Source organism: Lutzomyia longipalpis, chromosome 2, assembly GCF_024334085.1.
Source record: "Lutzomyia longipalpis isolate SR_M1_2022 chromosome 2, ASM2433408v1".
NCBI lineage: Eukaryota > Metazoa > Arthropoda > Insecta > Diptera > Psychodidae > Lutzomyia > Lutzomyia longipalpis.
Window position 1 is genome coordinate 13,158,985 of NC_074708.1, and position 24,414 is coordinate 13,183,398.

At 31.5% G+C, this 24,414-nt stretch overlaps 1 protein-coding gene across 2 annotated transcripts; it reads right to left on the minus strand.

The window, feature by feature from the left end:
• Positions 1-2: 2 nt before the first annotated feature.
• On the minus strand, positions 3-23,154 carry LOC129790710 (uncharacterized). 2 transcript variants are annotated; one of them, XM_055828382.1, is made up of 5 exons: positions 23,025-23,154; positions 11,989-13,285; positions 9,408-9,660; positions 9,078-9,334; positions 3-6,070 (listed from the first exon to the last, which is right to left on the minus strand). In XM_055828382.1, exons 2-5 carry the CDS (start codon positions 12,733-12,735, stop codon positions 6,068-6,070), a joined length of 1,260 nt encoding a protein of 419 aa, XP_055684357.1. In that variant the 5' UTR covers positions 12,736-13,285; positions 23,025-23,154; the 3' UTR covers positions 3-6,067. The 2 variants fall into 2 exon arrangements, with proteins under 2 accessions (XP_055684357.1, XP_055684356.1); XM_055828381.1 differs by having other exon boundaries at positions 5,972-8,735; positions 23,025-23,148.
• Positions 23,155-24,414: the final 1,260 nt, after the last annotated feature.

Below are 24,414 nucleotides of genomic sequence, written 5' to 3' on the forward strand. Positions count from 1 at the left end.
CATTTTGAGAAAAAAAAATTTATTCTTGATTTTCCTCCATTAAAAACTAAAATCGCAATAAACATTTACAGTACATTGTTAATTGTTTACTCCCATAGACTCCTCTAGTAATTGTAGACATTGTTGATTATAGAAATATACAAATTTTCATCCATTTTAAAGTCAAGATTTATTCGTATTTCTTGGCTCATTTTATTTTGCTTTTCTCCTTTGTAAAATTTCCACTTTGATTTCCAAATTGCAGGATTAAATTCATCTCCAAAATGTCCATTTTTCATCTTTAGTATCCGTTTTTTTTTGTTAAATAAGAAAATTGCTCTCATACAAAGGCCTAATTCACATCCTTCCACATCATTTTTGTTTTTCTATCAACAATATTTTCTTTTTTCTTTTAATTTTTTCTGTAAATTACTTTTTCTTGCTCACAAAAACACACCTTGTTTGGAAAAAGAAAATATTAGGTAGTAAGGTAATGCTGGATTATCGCAATTTAAATAAGAAATATTTATTAGGCGATAGTTTTATTTGATTAATACAAAGTAAATAACATTATTTCAGATTAATTTGATATTATAATTTTTCATTTTTTCTTTCATAAATTACTCCGCAATATTCCCTTTTTTCATTATTTTTTTTCTCGTTTATGTCGTGAGAAAAAAATGAAACTTAAATACATCTGCTAATTAAAATAAAAACTTATAGATTAGAACACGTATTTCACATGTAGTTTTCTCATTTTATTATTTTCTTAACACTACTTAACTTTATTTGGTTTTGATGCTTTTTGTGTGTTGTTTTTTTCACGCTCTCAATTATTCCTTTTTCTTTTATTCTTCGTTCTATAATTCTCTTTAAAGTCATATTCTTGCTTCAGCTCTCACTTTTTTTTTAATTTTATCATTTTTTCTATTTTCTTTTTATTTATAAAATATTTCATCAGTCAATTCACAGGCTTTTTCAACCCCATTTGTCGATTTATTTTGCATTCCACCACGCGATAAATCATTCCAAAAAGGATTCCTACAGAGTAACTTTTTTTTCCTATAATTAATTTTATTTCTTTTTTAATAACTAATTGCACGATGATTTTATTCTCGTTTTTTTTCTTGCCTTTCTACGTCGAAACAGTCACATTTTTTTTTTGGAGTAATAGACAGCTTTCCAACAAGCTGATTTTTAATTTAAAAAAAAAGAGAAAAACAGAAACTAAAACGATGTTATTTAACTGATTAAATTCTAAAATGCCTTTCGTAATCTTTGATAATACAAACATTGTAGCATCATTAATTTTCTTTGATACTATTTTTTCTTTCTTTTAATTTGTATTTCTAGCATATTTACGTACATTATTTAATATTTTTTATTGGTACTTTGTAGAATGGGTTCACATTCATTTTGCTTCGATTTTTTTTTGTTTAAATGTGATTTATTTTTTATTAAGTCTGCTAAAGAGATAAATAAATAAAAAAAACAAGTAATAATATTGCTATACTGGAGTCATACACAGTTTCTTCACACAAAGCAATTTCTAGTGGGAGGTATTCAATATAAAATAGAAAGAGAGATTCAATGTTTCTTGGTAAAATAAAAGATCTTAAAGTCTCCAAAGTTAGTCAAAATCTCCAAAAAAAATATACCATAACCTCAAAAATGACGAAAGTCTAATCTTTATACAGTATTGAGGTGCTAGAAGATCCTTAGGCTACAACACAATACAGGGATACGATATTTTACAGGGAAATTCAAAGATTTATTTAAGATACCGCCATCTTGATTTGTTTGTAGATGTCCTAAAATCCTATGGCTGCATTCAGCCCTTCCGATTCGCCGATGAACAAAAGACGATCGGTAAATGAAACTTCCGTTTTTTGCCGCTGTGGCGCTCAAATGCTTTCTTGCGCAAATAATATGAAGTTTTTCAAATTATTTGGCCGTATTCAACTCTTCATAAACTTTCTATCAATCCTCAATAAATAGTTACACATTCTTCAAAACAGAATGGTCAGAATTGATAAAAAAAAAATTGAAGATTTTGAAGACGTTTCAATAAAAAAATTTTATCTTTTTTTTACAAATCAACAGTTCCAAGATTTTTTGTTAGTAGGTTTTCTATGAAAAATAAAAGATTTTGACAGCTTGTTATTCAAAAAGTCAGCCCCCAAATGCCAAAAGATTGTAAGCTTATGTAATTCACCACCACGAGCGCTTCCGTAAGATGAGGGCGCTGTATGTCGAATACTTATAGCAAATGGAGGCAGACATTTAGATTATTATAAAAAAAAATTGTTACTCCACAAATCTTTAACACTTAAAAGATTTTACTGGAGTTTGTGGCTAACTTAATATTTGAAACAGTCACAGAATAGAATTTATTTAACCTATCGTGATAAATTCAAGTCTATATGGCGTAGATAACTTCAATTACTTCAAGTTAGTCAAAAGAAAATATTTAAAAAATTGAGTTAAAAGTTTGAGGTTAAAACCGAAATTTCTGATGAGAGATTTATGGAATAGTGAGAGCAGTATTCGGCGTAACAAATGATTTTAAGGTCGATTTTGATCAAAGTATTTCTCATAATTCGACAATAACCCAAATATTTTGTTAGTTTGTGTTTTTAAATTATTCTATTGTCGTTCTATAAATGAATAAAGAGATCAGAATTTTACCTTAAAAAAAAAGTTTTGAAGGAACAAATTATCAAAATTCTTCAAGTTTTCGGGTCGTATTCTGCGATCAAGAAAACTTTGAAATCGTTGAATTTTCAAAACAAATTCTTGAAATTTCAAGGATTTCTTGATCCCTGAATAAAACCCAATTTAAAAAAAAATCTGAAGACTATATAGACAAAATCAACTCCGAAAAAACTCCTAAAAAATCTCCAAATGATAAAGAAAATATTTCAATTGAGAAACTAATCCCAATTCATTTTTTTTTTAAATTGTCATGGAAAAACGAATGATTTTAATTTACTTTCTTTATTTTCTAAGCGTAATCACATTCTTTTACAAAATAGAGATTTTTTTTTATATACTTCTGAAGACATTTTTTTGGAGACTTATCAAGGAAATAAAGCCTGCCATCTAGCGGCTGAATCTCCTTAAAAATTGAATCTCCTTTCTATTCATCACAATAGCACTACGACAATCTTTGTCCTTTGGCTACGTCGAATACCTCCACAAATTGTTCTTGTTTGGATTTAATTATCCCGAAGAAATTTAATAACTTTCTTAGTAATATCAATTGTGAGAAGTTTCGCACTGCATTTCTTCATAAATTCATAATTCTAACACATCACACATTTTTTTTAAAATAGGCTTTATCTATTTATTTATTTATTTCTTTTTGACAATATATATTTTTTATATTTTACCCTCTCTTACCTCTTCCACGTCTTTCAATAAATTATTTTTTTTTACTATTTTATTCAAAGTTCCCCATAATATTTTCAAAAACATCTCAGATGTTTTTTTTTTCTTTCTTTTAATTTAAATATTCAATCATTCAATTGGCACTATATCGTAAAATTTATCATTTATTCATATTTTTTCATTAGATTTCTTTTTTTTTAATGTAATGTATTGTAAGAAGTGTTATGTGGAATATTTTCATGTGAGTGTTATGAAAAAGAAAAAAAATGTGTGTAGAAGTTTTGAATAACATGAAAAAGATAAATCTTTAATTAATTCAGAAACTATTTATTTAAAAAAAAATTCTTTGGTCTTCAATTTCTGCACTACAAAAAGAAAATCATTAAAATATTGATTTTTCATTTAAATATTATTTTCTATATTTTATTTTTTTTTTATAAGAATGATGTCTCGAGGAATATTTGGATCAAAAATTAAATTTGAAAAAAACAAGTTTTTTTTTTGTTGAAAAAATAGAACCGAAATAATAATTTTCATAATTTTTGTTCTACATTTTTTTTACATAGTTGGTCCTCAAATAATGATGTTTTTTTTCTTGTGAAAATGGGAAAAACAGAAGAAAGTAAAATAAATATTATTAAATAGATATGATTTTTGTTATGTATATAATATATTTGATATGGGAATAAATATGAGAAATGGGTGTAATTTTATGTAACTCCGTGATTTTCATAACAAATTCTTGTATTTTTTTCTTTTTAAATGTTTTTTTTTTTGTGTAAAAGAAATAATATTTGTAGAAAATATTTTTACAGCAACATTTTTTTTTGTTTTCAACAATTCCTCATTAATTCTTTCTCCTTCTATTTCTTTTTTAAATTTATAAAAGCACTTTATGAATCGCTTTCGTTAAATAAGACTTTGAAACAAAAGAAAGTCCCTTTTCCTTTGTTTTTCACTATTTTTCCTTCTTTTCTCATTTCTAAAAATCATTTTTTATTAAATTGTTTTAACGTTTCTCTTTATTTGACAAAAATTCCTTCATTTTATACCTTTTTTTTATATCCTAAAAATTCTTAAAGGTTTTTGAGCTGGATTTAAAAATTTAAGAAATTACTTTTTAAAGAAAAAACTTGATATTTAGGATCTGAATGAGTTTTTCAATTTCGAAATTTTTTTCTTTTCTTTTCTATTTGTAAACCATCTAAAAAAAACTTAAGAAGAAAAATTCTTCTTCTTGGTTGAACTGGTTTTGGAGATTTGGGAAATAATTAAAAAAAAATATTAAGGATCTTCAGGGTTCTCTCAAGTTTGAAAACTTTCTTTTTATCAAACAAAAGAAAACATTTTTTTTTCAATTTCTTCAGACATAACTTTATTCTTTGGGATTTCTAAAATATTCGAGAAATTTTTACAGGTTTTTCTTTTCATTCCTACATTCAAAGAATAATTTTTTTTAATTTACTTTTTATTTAAACTTTATCTGAAATTAATCTTCTTTTTTTCTTCATTATAAATTCATTAAATTCCAAGAAGGAAAAATATCCACTATAATTCAGAAAAAAATCTCAGGAACAAAATTTATTATAAATAAAAATAAAGCAAATTAAACATTAAAAAAAATCTAATGAAATGCCAAATTATCTTGGACATAGTCCGGATTTAAAAAAAAAATAATATTATTTGAAAAAAAAAAAATAACAAATTGTTGTTTGTTTAATATATAAAAATATTTTCATTGTGACTCCACAAATTAAGGACTCAAAAAACCCTCAGAATCTGGCAGTTTTTTTTGTTTAACATTTATGTGCTCAACAGACGATTTATTTTAATGAAATTCGTTGAAAAGAATTAAAGAAATAATAAAAATTAAACAGAAAATTTGTAAAAATGTTTAAAGGCATTTCATTTTCTCTACGGATTCTCTCAATTTGCATTTTTGCATCTATTCTTCTTTTCTATATTTTTCTTCTTCTTCCCCCCCTCCCCTACAATTGAAGGCATAATGTATATAATAAACATAACGCGCATGAATTTAAATAATGAAACTTTTACACACTAAGAATATAATTAGCAATGTTCTTGAGATACATACACCAAATGTTACACAATAATTCGTGTTTCTCAATCATTTTTATCGGTGTTTTTTCTTCTTCATACTCTTTCTTCTTTTTCTTCTCTTTTTAATATTGTAATAATAATTTTTTCTTCGTCGTATCTCATAAATGTTTTTTTTTCTGTGGAGAAAAAACTCTTTCTTGTGTGTGTGCAGCACTAAAAAAAATGTTGCTCAATGTTTGGACTTTAGCGTGATATCTAAAATATTAGTTTGCAATTCATACAAAATTGCCCTGTTTTTCCTCATTTCTTTCCCGACCCACACCCCCGAAAAAAATCGCTCTAAAAAAAGCGACATGAAGTACATGAAGCATTATATAATAAAAATTATCTCCTTTTGCAAAATTTCTCATTTTTCCCCCCCATAAGGAGATGCTTTCTTCATTCTTTTTTTTCTCAGTATTATTGTGTTTTGTTTTTTTCTTTTTTAAATTTATTTTTTTTCACTAACATTTAGGAAAAGTCATTGGAACAGCAAACGGTGGATTGATTTACAAGAAACAAAGACAATATTTCTCTCTTTCTTCTCTCTCCATCCAATTCGAGGTGAAAAAAATCCTCGTGTCAGTATTATTTTATCTTACTGCAAGAGAAAGAAATAAAAGAAAAAAAACAATAAAGAGAAGATGCAAAGATTAATTCATTGAGATAAAAATATCTGCAATTAATTTCATCATCATCATCATCATCATATCCAATTAAACCCACTTGATTTTCCATTTAACATCCTATCCTAATAAGAAAAAAAATGATACGTTTAATGGAATTCTGAGAAATTAATTTATTTATCTATCAAATGAAAATCTATTTGAACAGAATATCTACAAGAAATTATATACTATGTAGGTATAGTTTAATGGGCCTTCCCTGAAACAGATGCCTTCGATGCCTTCATTGCATCAAGTAAAACGAAAATTGAAAGATGGAATTTGCAAGCTATTGCGACTAGAGCGAGTAATTTTATCAAGAGGAAGTTAATAAGATACCGTCAATGCATTCTATTTTAAGTCAACTCTTCCTTTATTCTAATTTTACTTTGAGATTTCTAAACAAAGAAATTAACTGATTTCTTTTAAATTCCTTTTAAGGATTTAATAGAAATTATTTTTCTTATTGTTTAGCTCCTATTTAATTTAAAAAAAAAAAAGATAAACCGGGAGGGTGGCTTTTAAACATTTTGAATTTTTGAGTAAAACTGAATTTTCTCAGCTTGTAATCAGGGGTGTAGTCAGAAGTATTTTTGAAAGAATTTTTTTTTAACCTCTGAGAAGCCAAGCGGGGTCTTTGAACGACCCTTGAGTTATATTTCGAGAGCAAAATTCCATCCTAATTCTGAGAGATATAGAACCAATCTTTTGGAAATAAGTTCCTTAATTATCTGAGAAGATTGTTTAAAAATTTTACGTTAATCCGACCACCAGAAAAAAGCTATTAACAAAAATAAAACTTTAAAGCTTTGAAAATGAAAAGGACGCTAAATATACATATATTAAAATGTGATAAAGGGTGAAGTTCATTAGTAAGTCGGTTTTTAAGTCGGATATATAATGCTAATTTTTCAATTAAATTCGCTGATTTTGCTTAAAAATTTTTTAAGCCCGACTTAAAAAACTGAAATAAAATTTATGCTTAAAAATCTGACAAAATTTTAATTTCGACTTAAAAAACTGACATAAAATTTTAATCCCGACTTAAAAAACTAAAATAAAATTTTTAACTCGACTTAAAAAACTGACATAAAACTTTAATTTCGACTTAAAAAAAAACTGACATAAAATTTTAATCTCGACTTAAAAAACACAACATTTTTTACTCGACTTAAAAAACTGAAATAAAATTTTTAGCTCGACTTAAAAATAACTGATATAAAATTTTAATCTCAATTTAAAAAAAATGACTTAAAATTTTAATCCCGATATAAAGAACTGACATACAATTTTAACTGACATAAAATTTTAATCCCGATTTAAAAAACTGACATAAAATTTTAATCTTGACTTAAAAAAAACTGACATACAATTTTAACTGACATAAAATTTTAATCCCGATTTAAAAAACTGACATAAAATTTTAATCTTGACTTAAAAAAAACTGACATACAATTTTAATCCCGATTTAAAAAACTGACGTGCAATTTTAATCTCGACTTAAAAAACTGACAGAAAATCTATTTAAAATTTTAAGCTCGACTTACTAGTGAATTTCGCCTAGAGTTGAGATATTAACGGTTATTGCATTCAAATTATAGCAACTTTACACATTTTAATTTTTTTTTTCTTAACCCCTCTGGCATTTCCTAACGTCTGACGTTCCCTTTCATCTTTTTCTAACGTTGAACATTTCTTTCCTAACGTCTGTCGGTATTTTTGAATTTTTCAGTCTTCCGATCATCGCCAAGTAAAGAATATTTCGTTCAATAAAAAATATTTAAATTCCTAAAGCTTTCAACCCCTATCCGAGCCGTTTTCAGTAACTGGAAGTGGGTGAACTTCTTTATTTTAAACATTCATTCCAACAATTTTTACAAACATTAAATTTCTTATTCGTTAATAGTCTTTTTGTCTGTCAGTCGTTTTCTGTTCTAAAATTTTGACGTTTCATTTCTAACGTTTCATATTTCCTTTGTATCCTAAAACATTTCTTTTCAAAACTTGACATTTCTAGTGTTCCTTTATTTCTAACGTTCTAAAATTTTTCCTTAATGTCTTTGTTAGTTTGACACTTCTAACAGTTAACGTCTCTTTTCGTTCTTTTCTAACGTCCAACGTTTTTTTCATAACGTTTAACTTTTCTTTTCTAACATTTTGACTTTACTTTTCTGACGTTGCTCGCTTCTAATATTTGTTTTTAACACTTGACAATTCTTTTCTAACGTTTGACATTTTCTATTCGAGCATTTGACTATTATTCTAACTTCTAACTTTTAAAGGATTTGAAAATCTCCCTTTTAAAATTTTCTAACGTATTTTCGAGCCTGTCAATATGAATTAAAATTACTTATAACCTCTAAATTGACACCTAAACTGCCTGAACCTTTTTAAAGTATTTAAACGCCTAAATTCCCTCCGTGACTACACCTCTGCTGGTAAATTAACGGTAAAATGTAGGCAGAGTTTTTTTCTATCAATATATTTTCGATCAATGATGATTCTTGTATGATGACGACACGGAAATGACCTAAAGTGTTCTTTCTCACTTTATTTAAACCTGCGACGTTTCGAGAGTGCTTGTTTCTGTCTTCCTCGGGCCTACATAAATAATATTTACAAAACATTTTTAGAACGAGAACTCACAAAAAATAGTTTTTTTTTTGCTTAATTAAATGTCATTTTAAAGACTATTTTCGTAGCTTCAAAAAATTCCGTGGAATGAATAAACTCCTTTTGTGATAGATTTTTAAGGTGATGATAAATATTCAAAGCTACAAAATACAGTTAAAAACAACCCAAAATAAAAGAAGAAGAAAAAATAATAATTTCTAACGTTTAATATAATTTGAATAAATTAAATTTTAAATTTCCTGACTCTTCCCAAAAAAAAAGGAATCTAAATTGAAGAAATTAAAGAAAAAAAAGAAATTTTCAACTTACATCATATTCCTCCACATCGGAGACGTACATTATGTTGTCCGTGGGATCATTGGCAGTCCTCCCGAAAGGTCTCTTAACTTTCTTTCTTCGCCTCCCGGAATGTTGGTCCATCACCTCATCTCCCATTTCTCCCATTGCATCCACCGCCATGGAGGCAGGGTCTGCAATTGGTTCTGTTGGAGCTCTTGGTTTCCGGAATTCATAAACCAGCGGAAAGATGTGCTCAATGGCCGCCTGGACGAATGCCACACTTGCAGCTAAATCAAATGAAAAGAAATTTTTAATAAATCACCAAAAATTCAAAGAAAGTTTCATCTGTGACAAACTTACCTGTGACAGTGATACTTCCCGTTGAGAAGATCTTGAGTGTTGCTTTGGGTGATTTGAGTTTATATGTAACACCAGGATGGAGTTCTGGTTCATAGCTCGCCTCTTTCCTGTACTTTTCCGAAAAATTGACAATTTTTATACCCCACGGCATGCTGCACGTGCCCAAAACATTCACAACGCGAAAATTGCGGAATCTAACATTAAAACCTAATTTTTGAAGGCATCTAGCGTAGCGTCTCGCTGCAATTTTTGCCTGAAAAATAAATGAATAAAAATTTAATTAAAAGTTTTTTTTTAATTTATTAGGCTTTTTGTATTTTTTTGTGTTGTTTTTTTTGCCTTAATAAATTTTAATGAATTCAATTGAATTTAGAATTAATTTTTGAAAGAAATTCTTCAAATCCGGAGACACAAAATCTAAAAAAAATAACGATTTATCGAAGAAATTCTATATGAAAAGGAATTTATTCGCTTCTGTATGAGAAAATCTCTCATTTGAAAAAACAAATGGATCACACAATATTGAAGAGAAACATAGATAATCAAAAGAAATCAAAGAAATTTTCAAGAAGACTTCGTATTGTAGCGCCCGACTCATTATCCAGCGAATATTAACCTGCTCATAGAGTGAGTACCCTTATAATGGCGGTAACTGTAACGGCTGCCCACCCTTGGCAACGGCTTCTGCCTCTAGGTTACAAACCCTCAAATAGGTGAGAGAGAATACGAGAATACTCAAGAGAATGTAGGAGAGCACTGAGAGAGTAATTAGATGAGAGAATGGCAAAGATTGCTGATTAGTGTAGAACGGCAAAGAGTGCTGATGTGTGTAGAGAGAGTTAGTCGGAGCTTAGCCTTGTGCGGGTATGGCTGCAAGCTTAAAGTGCTCTGTAGTTTAGTTTGAGGACTACGAGGGTTGAGGTTACTAGAGGAGTTGACCAAAGCCCTGTGGCGCCCCTCTATTCAGGGCGCCACAGTATTTTAAATTGGAATAAGATAGGAAAGATCAATGAGAAGCCTAAAAATTCAAACAATGACGTCACAGTAAACGATTTTAAAAATCTTCTTACGTAAAATCAGTAAAAATGGAGTTCATGCAGTTGATATGGGCCAAGTACCTAATTCGAAAAAACGGAGAAAACAATTTTGACCCACTCAGTCTTCTAGGGAATCAAAAAAGGATAAAGAATCGGTAAAAATATTTACCATTTTCCACAGGGTCACAGAAAAAAGGCAATAAAGTTTCGTAAGAAATTCCAAATGGCCGCCAAAGCTTGAAACAGCTTTGAAGCATATGCTTCATTTTGTCCCTTTCAATGCTTAAAGCTTTGAAGCACATGCTTCATTTTGTCCCTTTCAATGCTTAAAGCTTTGAAGCATATGCTTCATTTTGTCCCTTTCAATGCTTAAAGCTTTGAAGCATATGCTTGATGCATTGAAAGGGACAAAATGGCAAATGCCTGTCAATTTTTTTTCTCTTAAATATTTTTTATTTAAAAATACTCTAATTTTCAATTTAAAAAAATCATTAGCCACTGATGAAGGCTCTGGATTAGAGTCGAATGCTCTGGAATAAAAACAATCGTTTCAATCGTTTATTTAAAACCTTTAAACAGCTCCATTGAACCGACGAAAATCCGAAATAAAAATATATGAAATATGACGTCTGTTGAACACTTCAATTTTTTAAAAGAAAACTGTAAGATTTCAAAAAAAAATGTCTAATCCATAATATAACTGAATACCTGAGGAAGGAGGGATACTTTTCCGGTATTTCTTAAGATTTATCCCATGTTTTCAATGCATGGAACTTTCACATTAGTATTTGAAAAAAAAAAACTTTTATACGTCCAATACTCTCTCATGGACAATTTTTTCATGTTTTACATTGAAAAGAACAAAATAACACAATTGTGACATCATTGTTTTTTAACTTTTAAGCAAAATTATTTTAATGTTTTTAAGTTAATTCCATGGAAAAATGAGAAATTCTATAGCCGAATTCTTTATTATTATTTTTTTTTATTTTCTATAAGAAAAAAGCAAAAAAAAACACAATAATGACGTCACTTTGTGCATTTTCAATCAATTTGTAGCTGGAGCTTTTTCAGCTAATTTTGGTGCAAAATAGGAAATTCTATTGGCGATTTCTTATTCATGTTTTTTTATTCCCTACAAGACTACGCGAGTTCTGATTGCTTCCTCGAATTAGGACTTTTCCATATACAAAAACGGGTACTCCTTTCACGAAATAAATCAACAAAAAATGATTTTAAATATTAAAATATCAATATCATTTAAATTCTGAGAATAATATTTTATTTTCTACTGAATGGATTGATGAGAGTTTTATTAAAATATTCAGAGAAATATTTTTTTATGAAAAAAAAACTCTTTCTGATAAAATTCGACTGATTACTTTTTGTGCGAATAACGTCAAATAAGTTGTAGGAAAGTCCAAATGGGAAATCCCAAAATAAATAAAAATATTTCTCAGAATTCCTTTCACGCAATTAATTCATTGTTAAAAGACTTTTGAATTGATTTCAATAGTTTATTTTTAATGGGAGAAATTGTTTACCTGATCTTCAGAAGTGGCACCAGTACAGGTAATCTTTCCGGATGACCAGATGGAGGCGGTGGTGTAGGGACGTCGGAGTTTCATTGTAACCATCCCATTTTCACGGCGGAATTCCACATTGAAACCATTTAGGGCAATTTCGCGTAAATTGAGATGACACCTAACACTAAATGAACACACAACATTGTTAATAACTATGTCAACTTCCGGTTCAGCTTCTTGCTCCTCCTCGAGCTGCTCCTCCTTCAGCCCATTGGCACTCTCGCATTCCCCCGTTGCCGCCTTCACGACCTCTGACACCTCATCAATACCATCATCCTCTTCGATGATATCATCAGTTGATGCATCCCCCACGACACCATTGGCGAGACTCTCAGGTGAGATGACCACCACATTGGATGCCGTGGGTACTACGACATTCTGACTCCCACTCATCTGCTGATGCGGGTGCGTGCTGAAGATACTTGTGGAACTACTAACTTGATACGCTGTTGGGGGTGTGAAATTCGTATATTGAGTGTACTGGAGGAAATTACTAAATTGCTGCGAGTACTGCGCTGATGCTGCCTGTTCCGGTTGCCCACTACCCTGTGCCACAATCTCATGTGGTAGAAGGACAGCCGTGGCAGCTGTGGCAGCACCCCCAGCACCCGTTGCACCATTTCCACCCCCATTCGCCAGTGTTTTCATACAGCTCTTCTGCTGCAGAAGCGTAGCCATTCCACTCTCCCCACTCAGGCTAAACATTAAAGACGACCCTCTCTTTTGGATACAAAGCTCCTGAAGGTCCGTCCCCAACCCCCACTTTCTGCGGAAGTTTTTCTTTGATAACCCTTCACAAGGAACTCACACAAATTCCAACAACAACAAAATTGCCTCCAGGTGACCTTCACCTAAATATCCCCCCAACGCACAATTTTCCCGGAATAATCTGTCCTTGAATTCTTCGAATTTGCTCCTGTTTTTCCCAACAATTAATTTACAACACTTTTCATCGATTTTGCATAATTTCGTCTTTTTTTCTTGTTTTTTCTTCTTCTCTCAACACTTTCAATCAATCCGAATTTTCTCTGCAATTTATTTATTTTTTGCAAAAGAAAAACACAACACAATGGAAAATATCCCAAATTTCTTTTAAACTTTTTTTTAGAGGCACTCTTGAGGCAAACAACATAGAGCACAACACTTTATGGTTGCTTTTTGCAGCAGCGAAGGGAATCCTTGTTGAATGTTCACCACAATGCTGAAGCCTCTAGTTGATGGTGCTTATTTATGCGGCGAGGTTCAGAGGATGAATCTGCAGGGAGAGACAGAGAGAGAGAGAGAGAGGTGATACACAAATATTAAAATCAAATCTCTCACAGAGGCTCCTGACCCTTTTGACACATTTGAAAACTATGGATGGCATTTAGTGACATGATGAGGTCAGTGGAAGTGAAATGACTTGATAGTTTAATGAAATTTTGAAAGGAAAATAATTACCTAATATTAAAAAAAAATATTAAATTTAAAAAATAAAGGAACAATTAATTATTTGAATGATTAGAAAATATGCAATCTAAGAAAAATTAAGATATTTTAACAAGAACGTTTATTGATTAATGATTCAATTTTAGTAGAGAGGTTCTAATCATCCCTTTTGAACTATTAACCCTTGGAGGATTTCACTAGCCAGGCCACCGCAGCTACAAAATTAACTTTTTTTTAATTGCCACAGAATTAAAATTTATTCAGCTATTCGTAATAAATTCTACATCTGAAAAAATTCATTTCTTCAAGATTTTTGAATAAAAAATTGAAAAAAACGTTTTCCTTTTAACACTTGGAGGACGTTTGTGGACACTGTGGCCATTTTGAGTTTTTAAATCGTCATAGATTAAAATGTATTGGATCTATCGTAATAAATATCACGTCTATGTGTAGGGAATTTAAATTACTTCTAGTTAAGCGAAAGAAAGTCCGGAAAATAATTTTCTTTTTAAAAGATAATTAAGGTCAAAATTGAAATTATATGGGGAGGATAAAAATGGACACCGTGGCCATTCAAATTCTCATACATTTTTGATAGCTTTTTGAGGTTATGTTTCCCCGTATTTTCCAAATCAGCATCTCTTGTTCACTCTTTCGCGATGAAAATCATTAGTGTCAACTCATTTTATTGCCGGAAGTGACGAGATAGTTACTTAGAGAACTGAAGGAAGTGATTATTCTGGCGCATTAAGAAAATTATCAAAATTATAGAAAAAAATTTGATTTTAATTGACAATTTTGCATTGATTCTACGCAACTTTTATTTTCATTATTAATTATTTTGATAAATTATTTAAAAATTGAGTGCAATAATACTTGAATTGAAATAGATTAAGAATTAATTAAACTTTCGATCATCATTCAATAAGCAGACCTACAATTAACAGAAGGCTAGAAACCTCGATCGTCCAAAGGTTAATAACTTGAGTTAGAAAGACATGGACTTTAAATCATATGGAACATTGAAGCTTCGATACTTTGCAGCATTGAAGCATAAACAAAGCACCGAAAAAATTGCTTTGTTTTCAAAATGCTTCGATTATTCAAATATATAGTGAAATTTAGAAAATCGTTTCACCCATTCAATTTTAATGCTAAACTGTATGTAATTATCATGATTAAGAGATTTTCAAGCGCCATTTTGAATTTTTAACCCTTAGAGGATCAAGGTTTCTAACCTCAAAACTTTGACCTTAATAAAATATATTTTTCAAAGTTTTATTTCTACGAACTTGAGCTAATTGAATTTCCCTACAATTAGGTGTAGGGCAGAAAATATGTCCTACCATTTGATAATCTCTATTAACTCCTACAAAATATCAAATTTTTAATCAAATCAAAAATCCTTTGCGAAATGCAGAAGAACAAAATTTGAAAAAAATAGCGAATTTGTATGGGGACTATATATTTTTACTTATGAGCTCTATTTCAACAGTATCGGCCCAGCCGTTTAGCAGAAGTTCATTTGCAACATACAGACAGACATTATTTTAGATTACTCTATGTCTATCACGTTTATCATTAAGTAGGATTTAACAAGTTTAAAAATAATGACCTTTAGAACTTGTTATGCTACCCTCATTATTAACTCAATGCAGGTAAATATCATGCTCGTCTATTTTCTTACAAATTCGTACTTAGATTCCATTTGCCTGTAATTTTTTTCACAATAATTTTACTTCTTTGTATTGGTTAAAATTGCTTTCTTGGGACAATTTGCTTAATGTTCCTTAATTTTCTTGTTTTTCCTTTAATATAATTTTCATGTTTTTTTGCTATTGTTTAATTTTTTTCTATTTTAATTATTCTTTCCCAGAGATCCATTAGAAAATTCAGAAGTAAGAATAATGATATTCTAACGTTCTTTGTCCTCATTCCTTTCTAATTGTTAGCTAAACTACTTTGCTTGTCGTCTGTGACCTAAAGTAATGTAGGTTCAAATCTCAGTTTATTCCTGTTTTTTTTTTTACATTAAAATCATTGTCTTTTAATAAGTAATTAACAAGAATCAGAATTTCTCAGAAATTATAAACACGTAAAGGCCCCAATTTAAAGACATTTTAGCAGTTAAAAATCCTTTTCAAGGATCAACGTCATATAGACATTAATTAACCTTTTTTTATGGTTTAAAGATCAATTTATTGGACCACAAATTCCCCTATTCGTAAAGTCCTTCAACTTTGAAGACATTTCAACATAAATCCTTGTATAACCTGGCGATGAATCCAGTAGAATTAGCACAGTTCAATCTCAATGTTAGCTCCACAAATACTTTTATCACACCAAATAAAAAAAATCCTGAACGGTTTGTTTTTCAAGACGCCTTAAAAGCCAACTAAATTAACTTTTATCTACAAAAACTTTTACAAACTAATAAATATTTTTAATTGAGAAAAAAAACCGCCATTGCAGCTTCACTAACTGACTAGTTGGAAGAGTTATGAATTGAAAAAAAAAATTCCAGCATCTACTATCAGTTGGAGTTTTCTTAGAAAATGGGAAGTAAACTGAACTCCACATATATTGCCGCCAAATACACAACTCCGCACACACAACATTTCTCATCATCAAGCCCCAGAGTTATTCCTCCTTTTCAAGCTGATAAGATTCCAGCTGAGGTCACAAATTCTCATACAGCTCATGTGCCACCCCGCGATAAGATATTCACATGCAATGGGCTATTACGTTTCCAGTATGACCGTCACATGCGGAAGAGTTGGAGAAGAGAGAAGAAGAAGAAGAAAAAATGAAAGAGTCGAAGTTTTTGGAGCTCTTAACGCGCTATATCTCAATTTGTGATTCATAAATGAAAATTAAACCATCCAATTCGTACTCCCTCCTCGATTGAGGGAGTCACACGCAATTTCTCTGACTCATGTCCATTGCGCGCTCTTTGTTCCCTGAAGCTACTTCGGGAGAGACACACACAACACACACGTTCTTTTTGGCTACCTCGTGTCATACGTCTTTATTCATCTACGTTTTTTTTTCAATTTTTATTCAAGAGCCTTTGTCTCCCAAACCTAATTAACAATTTTTCATTTTAGACTTTTGATTTATTTTTTTTTATTAAACTCCTCAAGGATTTTGCAAAACTCTATGCAAATTTTTATTGACAAAATTCACACACATTTTATTTTTTCAATCATTTAGCATATTTTTCCTATCACCCATCATGGCAAATATCAGTCGATGAACCAAAATGTTGTATATAAGATAAATGTGAAAAAAAGTGAGTTATATATTCTGCAAAAGTTTTTCAACTGTTTTGCAAATACTCGCACCACATCAAGGCGACTTCTCAAGAACACACACGCACGATTTCCGAGCCCTTCATGGGTAACCCATCATTAGGTTATTGCCCATCCACAAAAACATTTAATGATAAGATTTTACAAGTTGTATTTTTACACACAGTTGATTTTTTTTTCTTTAATGTATTTTACGGTGTAGCACGTGCGCGGTCGTTGATTGTTTGAAATTCAAATTTGATGGATCACTGTGACGTTTGATTTTTTTTATGAATATTCACGAAGGTAGTTCTTTGACACACGAACTCTACCGAAATTATGGGAGGGCACGATTTACGAGGAGTTTACGACCTTTAACAATTTCTTAATAAATCTAACATACACTGAAAGAATTTTAACTTTTCAAGTACCAAATTCGACATTTTACTGCTTATTTTGTACTTGGATAAGCACCAAAATTCTTCTTCTTCCTTTTTTTGATTTTTAAGATATTATCGATATCGATATTCAATATCGATATAGAATCTTCTTCTTTTTTTCTTTTCTCATGAAAATTGAGGAAAATCATCTCAACCCCTGAAGAAGCAAAAAATGAAGTTCCTAATCCCCAGGAAGAGCCGAATTTCAGGAAAACACCACACATTTTGTATTATTGTTTAACAAATATAACCTAAAACTAAGAAAAAAAAAAGAAGAAGAAGTTTCAGTTGAATAATCGGTTTTTGAAAAAAAAGCGATATTGTGTGAAAATATAACCAGCAGCGCCTCTATATAGATATTTGAGAAATAAAGTGGTGCTTTTTCAACTTAATTGGTACTTAGAAAAGTAGTAAAACCGACAGTCGAAGCACAAACTGTTTTTTCAGTGATACGACCTTTTGAAGATTTATTATCTTCTTCATCAGGCAAGTAAAAAAATAGACAGGATATTGAAACTGAATCAAAGAGTAGAGGAGCTTGTAATCTTTGAAAAGCATCTTAATCCGAAATTCATTTTATAACTGAAATTTTATTTTATTGACAAACGATTGATTTTCTTTTAGGTATTTATTATGTAGCACGTGTACGGTTGTTAAATGTTTTTAAATTTTAATTTACACTTGACGTTTAATTTTTTTTTTACGAAATCTCCCGAAATTTGTTTTTCATGGCGAAAGGATCTCTCCGAAATCCGGATAGGAAAGTAGCCACAAATCCATTGAAGGATGTGTTTTAATTAATTACAATACCTATATTTTTTTTTATCTGACGACATTAAAAATGGATGAAAGAAAACTACTTGACATTCCTTTGCGAACTTTTGACATTTTTAATTATGTAAATTTTTAACGTTTGGCGTTTCCTGTCTAATTCTTCTTCTTCTTCTGATAGTTGCTTGGGCTGGACGTCATTTCGACATCCACACAGCCCTTTCCCTCTCTAAGATTTGATGATCTTTTTAACGTTCAACATTCCTCTACTAAAATTCGACATTTTTTTTTTTACTTTGACACTACTTTTCTATCGTTCGATGATTCTTTTCTATAATATTTAACGTTCATTTTCTAACATTTGACGATTTTGCAAAAATATATATTTGTCGTTATTTTGTAACGTTTAATGTTTTCTGCAACGTTTGAAAATTCTTTTTCTATTGTGTTAAATGTAATTTTTAGCTTGAAAATAATTTCTTTCACCTTTTAGTTAGTTAACTTTCAGAACTTTGTAGTTGTTCAGACATCTAACCACCTTCCCCTATCTCTGAATATTAATAATTCTGAAAAATAATTGATTTTATTTAAATTAACTGTGTAGTACGTGCTAAGTCGTTGATTTTTAAAATTCAAAAAAATAATCATTTGACGTTTATTGCTTTACGAATTTCCGATTAAAATATTTTGATATCCGATCTTTCCCGAAGTGAGAATCTGAGTTAACTTGATTAAAGTCTTCGGATTTAAAATTCAAATTTACTGTTAGTTTGTTTACGAACTCTTCCGAAACTTATTTTTTTGACACACGACCTCTCCCGAAGTGCCAACAGCCCCCCTTTTCCGCATGATTTTGCCTATAAATGATATTTTCTCATTACCAAAATGAACTCCTACACATTTTTACTTCATTTAAAATCATAAAAATGTTTCATTTTATTACTTTTAGCAAATCTTAGGTATGGCGGAGCTTGTAAAAATGACCCCAAAATTTGCTTTTCTCCCAATTTATCCAAGACAATTTTATTGCAATTGCCCGAGACAGACTTTTTATTGTGATCCATTCGGTATTTGCTTTGAAGATTTTGCAAGAACCGAAACAACACACTTTAGCATTTGACTTTATTGATGTAATAAACATGCTATTTTTGCTACTTATACGGGGGTGGAAGACTAAATGGTTGGCGAATTTACCTTCTTTTTTTTGTACTTTTCTTATCTTCTGCTGCCTTTTTGCCAATTGTGCAAAAAAAATAAATCATAAATGACTGTCTCGGTGTCTTTTTAAGCGATAATAAATCACATAAAAAAATCTTTTCTGCACTAAATGTCTAATAGTAATTTAGGATTTTTATAAATGGAATTAATTGTTTGATCCAATTACATTTTAATCATCTTCAAATCATTGAGCAAAAGCTCTTTAAATTGAATATTTTGAGACTATTTTTGTAGAGCAAAATGCGAACTGTTAATTAGGGAAATTGTCATCATTAAATGAAACACTTAATTAGATCCTAATTCATTGCACACAGGTGAGATTTTTTTTTATTTTGTATGTTGAACATGTTGAAAGATAGATTAAAAAAAATGAAACTCATATAGCTTGAAATGACGCAAAGAAAGGTTAAAGAAGTTCACAAAAGTTTAGAATGTGAGACTTTTTTTTATAGCTTTACCAGCAAAAAATATTGTCTGTGAATGATAGGAAGACTATATTTTCTGATATCAAGGCGAAATTTTTATGTCTTGTTTTCATTTTTTTTAACCTTCAAAAAATTATTTTTTAATAAAATAAACAAAGAAATAAGTGAGAAAAATAAATAAAAGTCAATCATAACGCGTCCAGTTATAAGAGTTGGTGTCCCACAACGTGTAGAAGTTTGTTTATGCGTTATAATACGATTTGTGAGCAGAATTAGTAGGCAAAGTTGATTTTTTTTTCTGAAATTCAGTAATTTTATGCACAGAAATGATCATATCCATGGTTCTATAACACCTACAGAAATTTCTTGGCTAGTTTTGGAAAAGTCTTGAAACAAGCTATAATTTGGGATATATTGTGATAATTTTCAAGGTCACCTCTAGAACACAAAATGGCGGCTTTTTGTTTTATAAAAACAGTTTTTCGTAATTTTTGTCATCAAGGAATGGTTCTAGAGGGTTCTAATGTACTAGAAAGTTGTAGAGAATTGCAAAATCTTTAATTTGATACCAAATTAAGCAAAATCGAACAAGCCGTTCAAGAGATATGGTTCTTAGAACTTTTCAAATTCAAGAATTTTTCAAATGGCCATATCTTCTAAAGGGCGACATAGATTTTCTTCATTTTCGGACTGGTGAAAGATATTGACTAAGGCTACAACATATCAAAATTTAAAAGAAATCGATAATGGGGATTCGGAGATATCGAGGGTTGGAAAATACACTATACTAAGTCGAGTTAGTATAGTATATTTTTAACGCATTTTTCGATTGTTTTTGATGTCCCTCATCTTCCCTCAAAAGGACAAATTCGAATATTTGTTCCCTACAAAGTTACAGCGAAAACTGTAAAAAAATTTACATAAGAAGCAATGTAAATCTCAAACTTCAAATCGCTCTCCTGAAAATCAAAAAAAATGAGTTAGTATAGTATATTTTCCAACCCTCGATATTGCCCCTTAAAGTTAGGCAATTTTTGTTTTTGTTTTTAGCGCCTCTTGTGGCCATTTCTCAAACTCGGAATGTTCTAGACAGTTGTAGGGCTTCTTGAAACCTTTCATTTGATACCAAGATGGTCAAAATCGGTCAAGCCGTTCTTGAGATATATCGAAAAAACACTTTTTGCTTTAGGCCGCCATATTTGCTAAACTGCTTGACCGATTTTTAAGTATGAATTGTTGATGAAAACGTCGCACTGAGCTCTACAACATACTAAAATTTCAAACGTCTAGCTACAAGGGAACTGGTTGACGGTGTTTCAAAATGGCGGATGGCGGCCATCTTGGATTTCGAAAATGCGAAAAAATGAAAATTTACACCCACATTTCTATAGAAAACTTCAAACCGAAAGTCTCTATCTGTTACTGTTCTTGAGCTATAAGACAAAATGTGGAGTCCGGGCCGGCAGGCCGGACGGCCGGATCAAAAGTTTTCCACCACCATTTTCGTAATGTGGGATGTCTAAAACGTGCTCATACCAAGTTTGAGCCCGATCTGAGGGGGTTGGTTTTTCCGACGATTACAATACTTGGTGTTGACCACGAAGTGGAACACCAACTAATATCAGAATTAAAAATTAAATAAATAAAATCTATAAAAGAAACTTCAGTGAGTTACTAATAAAAAGGATTTCGCTCGTCCTTAAAAATAAATAATTCAACAGAAATATTGAATAAAATACAAATACATGGAATAAATGGAGAAAAACAAAGGAAAACAGCTTGTAAAATCTTTTGGGATTGAGTGTGAGAGTCTTTCCCCGAAAACATGATAACAATCTAACTCGCTCTGTGAGGCAGACCCATCATAAAGCACTTCGCCGCCGGAATTATGCCTGTTGTGAGGTCAAAAGTCAAAAGGGGGTTCTCCTCGTATAGACGACGACACGATGGGCATGGATGGGGGGGACCTACTAGAGGACGTGGGAACATTTGCCATGCCTCTCTTGAGGGTGATGCAATCCCTCTGGATGTTCCTTTTTTTTCGTCAAGCGATTGCGCAGAAAATTCAATGAAAATTTGCTAAATAAGACTTCTCAACGAAATTCTTTGTCTACTGCTGCTGGGAGATGTCAGAATCAGCAGCAGCAGCAGCAGCAGAGTTTGGCCACGAGGGGATGGAGCATCACGCGGGAAGTGATGTGTAGATGGAAAATCGATTGTCGGGATGGATGGATGTTCCCGGATGAGATGCATACGGCGAGAAAGATTGTACAATGAGATTGGGAGGTGTGCAATGTGTGCAGCAGTCAGGGCAGAAGGGTACAACGTCTGGTGTGTGGATAGGAGAATTTATATTGTGTGGTGAGCGCGGAAAATACAAATCAACTGCACATGGTTGAGGGATTGAGATGAAGACCCATCGTCGTCTGTTCGGCGTGCGCGAGAGAGCGAGAGTGGCCAAAAAAAAAAGAAGAATTGAGAACGAAGGGGGGTATCGCGCGTCGTGAGAGACGGTGGCACATCACAACATAGCACCGAAGGGGCCCCGAGATGCGGACGAGGCGAGAGAGTTGGAGCCAGTGTCCGTGAAGCAGTCACCCAGCGATAATGTTGGCGTACATGAAAATAAAACTCAACCCAGATGATAGCCGCGAGAGAGCGAGACTTTGGCTTTTTTACACATCGACCAGCCGCACTTCCAACCAGGCCCAAATTAATTATTGTCACGAAAATGCGCGAGTGTGAATGAGAAATTACCACATTGCCATCCCGTCGGGCATTTCTCACTCAGAGCACCCAAAACTGCCTTCCCCAGGTCCCCAATACACCGACAAGTGGGTGTGAGTGGGGCAGAGGCGTTAAAATTGCAGGCGAAAATTTCCGGGCAAGGTCTCTTCACTGCAAAACTCTTTTCCGTTCCATTTCCCAATCAATCGACAATGGGCAATTTCACACGCTTCGTAATCACACACACACAATTTTCCCATGGGGTGTACCATCCTCCCCACACGAGGACACAAGACAGATCACCTCAAGACCCTTTGCATCCCCTCTGAATTAGGGAAGAATAAGAAAAACAGGAACAACGTCCGGAGGGACAGAAAAAGAAAGAAAGACAAAACGGGAAGCAAACTTCCGTTCAATTCTTCCAAAGAATTTTCACACATTTATCTCATCCCCATGGAGGGGGCCCTTTAGGCCACACAAAGGCATCTCAATGAGCACCAATAGGGGCGCCATGGTACCCCCCTCAGGAGGGATTTTCCAAGTTCCCATCTCGTGATTCATGCGCGAGGGGGCCCGCTCGTGAGACGGGAAAATCCCCACAATGGCACCCGTGCTGAAAACACCGCATTTCCCCCATTTAACACAAATCCCCCAATGCTATTCCCCAACTACCATCCCCAATGCACTCTACTTACACTTTTTGGTGCGATTTTCATGAGTTTTTCCACTATTTCTAGATGATTTTTCTATACCAAAATATTTCGCGATTTCAGAAAATGACATTTTCAAGAGAACAACCCCATAACATTTCTTCCAACTGTTGTTTAGAGCACTGCTATGGAATTCCCCATGTGGTGTCCTGGGATAATCATACGACATTTTCTGATTGGATTTATTATTTTCTCGAATTTTCTAATGTTTGAAAATCCTGAAAATAAGCAGAAATCTTATAAAAAAAAATTATTGAATATTTGATGTGATTTGCAATAAAAATTAAGCCACTTAGGCTATGGGTCGTATTCAACGACCAAGAAATCCTTGAAATTACAAAAGATTGTTCTGTTATTTCAACGATTTCAGGGATTTCTTTGCCGGTGAATACAACCCAATACTTGATATTTTGGATCGATTTTGTAAAGAAAAATCTTTTCTTTAAAAGAAATAAAACCATAAAATGACATAGAAGCTTTTATTTCAGAAATCTTTTAGAAAATTGAAAAAGTTGTTCAAGTAAATCCGGATGACTCAAGAAGCAAACAGTTGAAAGACTTAAAATATTTTTAAAAGAAATATTGAAAATCTTCCAAGTCCCGAATCTGAAGAAAAGAATAGAAAAAGGTTTTTTAAGAGAATCGACTCCAATCGTCTGCAATTCCATAAATCTTAGAATTAAACAATCAAGTCTCAAATAGGACTTAAAAAATTGCAATTGCTTAAGTCCTACAAATCTTATTATTTTCATAATCATCACTATGAAGAAACTGTTGAAGGCGCTCAAAAACTCTTGTTAAGTAATATAAAGAAAATAAAAGATTTTAGTCAGAATCGACCAATTCATCATATTTTATTGAATCTTTAAGCTCAATTTAAGCTTGCTCCTTCAAGGCAAAAAATTAGAATTTTAGACATTTTTGTTATACCTTTTCATTCATTTTCGTTTCGTAACTAAAACTTAAATCATAATTTTCACTATAAATTAAAGTAAAAAAAAAATGTCTTTAAAATATAAATAAAAAAATACTCATAAATGATCGGAAAATGGTGGAAAACAGATAAAAGTGTTCTGAGTCATAATTTTTCTTACTTTAATTTCAAATTAACAAGAAAATGCAAATTATATTAAAAGAAAATAATAAATATTTTAAAAAATAATATAAGTATAAGCCTAAAACTAAATTGTCATCTTTTATGATTTTAAATATCAATCTATATAATAAAGAAAGGTCTGTTTGTTGGTAATCTTCCGTCGTGTTCGGCTATACAAATCTACACCGTTTGACCGATCGCGATGAAATTTGGTACAGAGGCTCCTTATAACAGGCGGTTTCGAGTGGCCGTATTCATTTTCCCCCCAAAGCCCCCCTT

Coding starts and splice junctions, on each gene's coding strand:
- LOC129790710 (XM_055828381.1), bottom strand. CDS start 12,735: ATGTTTAGCCTGAGTGGGGAGAGTGGAATGGCTACGCTTCTGCAGCAG. Junction 9,661..11,988: donor GTGCCACTTCTGAAGATCAG/GTAAACAATTTC, acceptor TTTATTTTTCAG/GCAAAAATTGCAGCGAGACG. Junction 9,335..9,407: donor GGGAAGTATCACTGTCACAG/GTAAGTTTGTCA, acceptor CATTTGATTTAG/CTGCAAGTGTGGCATTCGTC.